The following is an 8,079-nucleotide window of genomic DNA, read 5'->3' as shown; positions in this document are numbered from 1 at the left end:
TGATAAAAAATTAACAAACGAATATTTGCGATCATAATACCGATGAATTTTTATATTCGATTAAGAAACATCCGATGAAAAATATCGAAAAAAACATTGGTTTAATATTTACGCCTGAATATATTATTAGATTATTCCAAAACTGGCTAATGTATCACTTGAAGACTTAAAAGTTTAATTTTGTTCCAATTCGGTTTATAATTACCGAAAAAAATCGGTTTATAATTTTCTGATCGGCTTATCTAATAAGTTGTTTTTCTGATCGGCTTATCTAATAAGTTGTTATTATGATCGGATATTAGGTTAAATTTAATCGAATATCCTCGAATCGGATATAAAAATTGATTGGAATTGGATCGAAAATATCTGTTTGTTAATTTTTTTCTGGATAATTTTTCTCAGTGTGCGATTTAAGCCACTTTGCTGGGGCTTAACTGTTTATTTACAGTTCGTTATATCTGTAGAAAAAGCCGAACTGTCAACACTTCACGTGATACACTTCTAAACATTGTACCTGTGTTCTCAAGACAATTCGGATCAACATTTATATTATAAACGATTACATTTGTTAGATGTCGAATTTCGTGCGTTCGTTCTAAAGTAATTTAACAAAAGAGAAGCAATCTTAAATATCTGTTACATGATTATTATTATTTTGGAAATAATGGAGGGACGTAAATTGTCTTGTTTGTTTCAAATTGAAAGTTACAACAGCTTTTTCCATCCGAACGTTTGTCACATTTGTAAGCACACGGAGGATTTAACGGAATGTCCTTCGTGCCGCATGATCTCTTACTGCGGCGAGGACCACATGATGTTACATCGAAAGAAACACAAAAAGATCTGTCAGGCTATAGTAGAACTAACGACGGAAAAAAATATATTTAACAGTCGTTATATGTTGCTGGAAAATTGGCTCAACTTTAAGAAAGAGAATATGGAGTCCATTAGGCGAATACTAGAACGTGACTTGAGGCAGTGCGAAAAGCAAATGTTCTTGCGCGCAAAATCGTGTATTGTTTGTCGCGTACAGAGGAATCTGTCCGCTTGCGAGATCTGTATGTCTATCTACGTGTGTCCTAATCACGAATTAATTAAAGATCATCCATGTTTTGAGCTACGGCTGTCTTTAAGTCTGGATTGGTACTCTATCAACGAATCTATCTACTATTCTGCGAATAACCGAAAGATTTCGGCGGAATATTTGAATTTCGACAGAAAGGTTGTTCATGACATGAAAACATTTATTCGATATTCTTCTTTAACCATTGGACCGCAATATACATGGAGTCCCGAAGACTACATTCTTACTGATGTTTTCACGCAGCCATTAACATTGTACTATGGGATGCTACAAGCGCAATTATTTGACTGTGTGATAAAAGACAGCCAAAACGTCGTCATTCATCTTTTGCTCGGACAGTATATTATCTCAAACACTTTAGCAGGTTGGGAGATAATTTTACATGAAATGTCTGAAAATTCAAACCTTATAATTATATCAATAGGGCCGGAATTATGGGAACGTACTTATGACTACGATCTTTGTCCAGCTTGTCGTAGCAAGTTTAAGAAATTATTATCTGATTACTGGTGTATGTCGTATTCCGATTATATAAAAAGTTCTTATTATGTAAAACCTAACATAGTTGTAGGATATAACATGGAACTTCTGGATCAGGAAGCACTAAAAACAATTTTACTTACTATTCAAAGTCACAATTGTCCACTACTTTTAACGGCTAAGTCGAAAAGTAAAGCAGATAGTAATGTAACTTTGATAAAGGGATTACTGGGACCACTAATCAATCCTGTTGTTCATGACAAAAATAAATTCGGATCCCTTAGACCGCATAGAGATGATGAGAGTGACTTCGTATTTTATTGTAATCAGTATTTGACTATTTATCTAGATTTGAATAATTAATGATTCAAAAGAAAGTAGTAGCAGTGTTTATATAACTATTTGTATTATTACATAATTTCTTTGGTAGTATTATGTATTGTATACGTGCACATGTACATATAACAGGCCAATTATATTCTTTTTAAAAACTAAGTGCATTTCAATAAAGTATGATTTTAAAAAAATATTAATGCAATATTTTTTTCAGAGAATATTATCATTGATTCACGTATGACATCAAATATATAATAATAAATGTGACACGATCACGTACTTATATTTCATTTGTTCTTTTGTGTAATGCATAACGAGAGTGCTTAGCACTTGGTATTTTTATTCCTAAATCAATTCCTTTTGATTTATTGGATAAAAAAAAGTTAAAAAATTCGTCATACCCTTCTTTTTTGGAAATTAAAGATATATGTCTAAATATTATTATTTACCGTGTTATATATCGTATTGGACTTTCAATGACACGTCATTCTGATTATTTAATTATGACACAGCTCTAATTACTTAATTTTTGATTATTTAATTATTGATTATTTGAATTTTTGATTATTTAATTATAATACAGCTTTGATTATTTTATTTTTACTTAAATTCTTGCGCAATTTAGAAGGACATTACTGCGGTATCTCGATGTATTAATTTAGAGCTCGGCACGCGTTGCACATTTCAAGTCGATTGATTTTCGACTTGCTCCGATATTCTCCTTACTTCATCTTCTCGCGCAACTTACGAGCCGCTCAAGATTCAAGAGCGTATGACTCGCAGACACATGTTTATAACTAAACTTCCCGCTATTGGAAATATATGTTTACAAGTCATACTTTTTTGAATCTCGAGGGACTCGTATGTTGCGCGCGGGGCGATGAGGTAACGGAGCAAGTCGAAAATCGATCGCAATGTACAACGCAATCGACATCTACATTAATTTATTGCTTTTATCTTTATCATACACATTCTTCACTTTTTAATATGTAATTATACAAATTTATATATATATATATATATATATATATATATATATATATATATATATATATATGTCTTAAAATAGACTTTAAACAAGACGTCTTTAAGGCGTTTTAAAATAACGTCTTTAAGATGTTTTAAAATAATATCTTTAAACAATGTTTTAAAAGTCTTCAATGTCTTAAAATAATATTTCAAAAACGTCTGAAAAATTTTAAAACGTCTTTAAGACGTCATATTGTTGCGTGGGATAAAGCCCTTTATATATTTGAAATAACACGTTTTAATAGCACGCGTTTTACCACAATAGTTATTTTAGTGCGATAGCTCCCGCAAAGATTAACAACCATACATCTCCAACCATCTTTAAACTTCAGGTATAACAATAATCATGTGTTATAGCACCGTCATTCGCATTACATTATTTTAAACGACACATATTGCATACTGAGCGTCTTCATTGATTAATTAGACACTCTTCGTCAATTTATTAGAATATGCACTTTTAATAATAATTATTTTATTTATTTTGAAATGATGATTGCAATATATATAATGTCTTAGTAAATATTTTTAAGATCAGATACGTAGTTTGATTCGTTTAATTTATTAAAGAAGAGTGACTACCAGAGACACATGTCATCGTTTTCTCCTTTCAGTAAGAAAAACAATTCTCATAGACATATATTTCTTTTCATAATTGAAAAAAGTGATAGTGTGTATAGACTATTTCATCGTGATGCGTGCTAAAATCTATGTATCATTTTAATTTCACGATGCTTAATAGCATATCCAAGCGCAAATATTATCATAAAAATGATATCGTATGTTTTTTCGTAACAGACACTCATAAAACTTGTTATGCCTTGAAATTCAAACTGTAATGTAAACATTTTTCAAGAGATACCGAGACACTTATAAACGTCGCATTGGTATCCTCTGAACAGTCGCTGAAATTCGACATCTATATCACGTACGTTCAATTTTACATTCGTCAAATGTTAACTTTCAGTGTTGCTATTAAAGAAATTGAACAAAAGAAAAGCAGAGCCAAACAAAAAGTACGAAAAGCATATCAAGTATACGAAAGTCTTCCGATGAGTAGAAAAATCGATCCGAATGATTCTTGGTCGTCTCGATCAGAAAATAGTGACTATTATTTTCATCCGAATGTCTGTCACGTTTGCAAAATGACGATGAGAAATCTGTTGGAATGTTCGTGTGGCATGATCTCTTACTGCTCTATGTCACACATGATTTGGCATCTAATTGAACACAAGTGGATATGCAACGCTATAGTCACTTTAAGCCAGAAAAGAAACCTACGAAACACACGTTCCTTAACGTTGAGCGAATGGGTCAGCTTTAAGAAGGAAAACTTGCAGGCTCTGAAGTCGATAACAATACGTGATGCGATTCTATACGAAAAGCAAATGTTCATGCGCGCGAAATCGTGTCTCTATTGTCACACGCAGGAGAGACTGACCCCTTGCAAGCATTGTAATTCCGTCTACAGTTGTCCCGAGCACTCATTAGCTATACACGATTGTGCGCAGCTGAAACTGTCTATGTCTTTGGATCAGCACTATCTATTGTATATTAACAGAGAAAGCAGATTTCCGACAGAGCACTTGAATTTCGACAAAGCCGCTGTTCATGATATGAACAAGTTTATTACATCGTGCCTACGACAGGATGGAGTGAAATGTTTGCGGGAATTTTATAACTACATCCATTCTGATATCTTCTCAGGCCCGCTAACACTGATCTACGCAATGCTACAAGCGCAATTAGTTTTCAACGTAGAGACAAAGGAAAGGGTCGTTGTTCACATTCTAAGCAAAAGTAACATTCCTGCATACAATTTTTCAGCTTGGGAAATCGTCTCGCATGAACTGATTCCCGACTCAGCGGCTTTACATGTTATAACGATAGGGCCAAACGTGTTAATGAAAGATAAATATGCCTATGAGACTTGTACGACCTGCAAAAACAAAAAGAAGTTACTTATATCTAGTGATTGTCGTGTGTTGTACCACAATTACATGAAAGATCCTTTGTATATTAAACCGAACATAATTATAATATTTAACATGCAACTTCGAAATGAGGATGCATCGACGGAAATTATAAAGACTTGTCAGAGTGAAGGTTGCCCGGTAATTTTAACGGCTACATCGAAAATTGAAGCGAATAATAATGTAACTTTTATACAGGAAGTACTCGGACCACATGTGAATCCTATTGTTAACGAGAAAAATAAATTCGCATCTCTTAGACCACACAGAAACGATGAGAATAACTTAGTAGTTTATCATAATCAGTATTTAACAGTTTATCGCGACTTGAAAGACTCGAGTGATTCAACCAAAAGCAGTAACAGGAGCATCGATATAACTGCTGGTATTATTAATACTATTAATACTAATACTACCAATACTACCAATACTATTATTACCAATATTATTAATTTTAAAATTAGTACTATTATTACTATAGCTTTGAAATTACTTTTATTGTTAATTTTTATTACAATAGTATACGCAGCAAGCAGTTTTCAAAAGAGTGAGTTATATTAATAAAGCCTATCACGTTTTCTCTCACAAGATTTAAAAATGCATACTTAAATATTAATGTTTTCTGAACTTGGTCTCGAATGTTCGCTACTCGATAATTCTGATTATTTCACCTTTCACTCAAATCTTTGCACAATTAACAGAGACGTCATTGCGACATCCGACGTTATTAATTAATTTTATTTCTCTTCGTTGCACTCACGCAAATTATATTTAGACAGTAAATTAGGTTTCCGTCCTTATAGAAATATCATATTAAAAATCATTGATAATTACTTATTATCCAGTATTTTTAATACTGAAAATAAGTAATTATCAATGATTCTTAGTATGATATTTCTATAAGGGCGGCTAATAATGTTTGCATATTGTTGTTTGCATATTGTTGTTTGCATATTGTTCAATTTCAAAAAATTAAATGTTGTTATTATAATTAGAATATAAGTATTTTAGAAACAGACCTAATTACGTCATGTATCGGAAATGTGTTGTTTTATCATGTTTACTCAATAAATAAAAAATTATTGATAGAACAATGATATTGATATTTAGCAAGATGTTTTTTAGTAGTTTGTAACATTGTTACAAATAACTTCGACTTTTTAATATTTTTGAAACATTTTTGCAATGTTATTGCAATATTGTATTATTCAATGAGATTTTGGAAATGTTTTTTAAATATTAAACGAAAATGTTCAACAGATACGCGTAAAATTAAAAGATCAAAAGGTTAAAATTTCAAAAGGTTGGTCTAATGTTTTTGTTTATTGAGTATATTCTATACTTTGTAAATAAATATAATTTTTTTCACACATATATGTATTTGAATATAATTATTGTATTAAGTAATTTTGCCACATACATATTAATGTATAATAAATTTATAACAAATATATATGACAAATATATGACACATATTTTACATAAACATATATGGATGATAATAAATAATAAAATATATACGTTTATTATTTGAGTCTTATCCTAAATATTATTTGATAATATCCTTACGCCTTCGCAGTTGATATCCAATGAGAAGATTTGACGAGTAAATACTTTGGTGAAATACAACACAAAGATTCCGAACGCATATTCTTTCGAAATAGTTATTTCAGTATGTGCAATAGCTCGTGCGAAGATTAACGAGCATGCTCTAATATTTAAATTGTAAATGCCCAGATAACACAATGACATCCCGAGTCGAAATTTTGGTGCTACTTTGACGCTCTTAAGGATATTTTGCGCCTATTTAGACGGTTTATAGTCTAGGTAAAACCTACTTTGACAATATTGATACTCATTAACTTCTCTTTTGAACCTTTAACTCTACCTTGTCAAAATTTTGATGTTACTTTGACGCTCTTAAAAATAGTTTGAGTTAGATAATCTACCTACGTGAAACCTATTTTGTTTGATAATCAACCTAAGTGAAACCTATTTTGACGATATTGATATTCATTTCTGAGTCGAAATTTTGACCCTATGTTGAACCTTACATTCTACACCGCAGTAGGAGCTAAGATAGCAAGGTAAGTTTAATTCTAATGAAATAATTTTCTCCTATTTTGACTCTGATAATGTCTGAAATATATGCAACAAATAAAATGTACATTTTATATGTTATTTGACGTTTCTGTTTCGTTATTTATTAAATTTTGTAAATATTTCTATAAAATACACATATTCTATGTAGGAGCTAAAGCTTCAATAGAAGTTCGCAATTGAACCTACTTTGCTTCCTAAGACCTTACTTTGATCATTAGGATCAAAATAGGAGTAAATTATATCATTAGAATTAAACTACTTTGCTATCTTAGCTCCTACTGCGGTATAGAATTCAAGGTTCAACGTAGGGTCAAAATTTCGACTCGGGATCCTCCGGAAAGCCGAAGGACGTGTAAGATGGACTTCGCAGATATCTTCTGGATATCTAAATTTCATTTCGGGATATACACTGTAATTGCTGAGGAGGAAATAAACGCGACGACTTTAGTTGAACACAGGCACGATTCCTTGTCCGACTATAACGGCTGAACGGATGAGATTCTGGATGGGCTTAATCGATTCCTTGGGTTTACATTACTCCATAAAACTGTTTTTACTCTACATGCTCTAGAAACTGAGATATTTTAGCTCAAAGTCCGAAATCGTAAATTTATGCGTGAGAAACGTCGTCGTCTCCTCATTACGATAACCTCAGTTGACTGTATTCCTCCGCTAAAGGCGGAGATTAGTCTAGAGATCCTGTAATAAGAGATCGGACACCATATGTCAACGTTTTGATTGGCTGCGTCATGTTTGGGTCCCTGCTTCCGGTTGGAATCATCAGCTGAATGACAACATAAGCAGTGGTCAGTTCTTTTCAGCTGCACTGATTGCTCTGCTGAACTGGTGCAATAAGTTAAAGTGAGATAAGTATACTTCCGGTTTGGAAACATGGCGAATCTAGTATTTACAGGCGACGGTGTCCGATCTCTTATTAAAGGATCTCTAGATTAGCTTGGCTAGCCGACATGAAAGAAAGAGAGAGAGACGGAAAGAATAGAATAGAATAAGAGAGGGAGAGAAAGAGAGAGAAATAGGGGGGGGGAGAGAGAGAGAGAGAGAGAGAGAGCGAGA

General features: G+C 32.4%; 2 protein-coding genes across 6 annotated transcripts in view; one reads left to right on the top strand and one right to left on the bottom strand.

The window, feature by feature from the left end:
• The window catches only part of LOC116846861 (four and a half LIM domains protein 2), a 642,247-nt gene that overhangs the window by 191,571 nt on the left and 442,597 nt on the right, over positions 1 to 8,079 (bottom strand). The gene's annotated exons all lie outside the window — the stretch shown is intronic.
• LOC116846862 lies at positions 3,022 to 6,358 on the top strand. Its single transcript, XM_032821233.1, has one exon. The coding sequence runs from the start codon at positions 3,883 to 3,885 to the stop codon at positions 5,461 to 5,463; it is 1,581 nt and encodes a 526-aa protein (XP_032677124.1). The 5' UTR covers positions 3,022 to 3,882; the 3' UTR covers positions 5,464 to 6,358.

This window comes from Odontomachus brunneus, unplaced genomic scaffold (genome assembly GCF_010583005.1).
Source record: "Odontomachus brunneus isolate Ranch 3 - 2012 unplaced genomic scaffold, Obru_v1 Obru_scaffold_071, whole genome shotgun sequence".
Classification (NCBI taxonomy): Eukaryota; Metazoa; Arthropoda; class Insecta; order Hymenoptera; family Formicidae; genus Odontomachus; species Odontomachus brunneus.
This window is presented reverse-complemented; position numbering and strand designations above follow the sequence as displayed.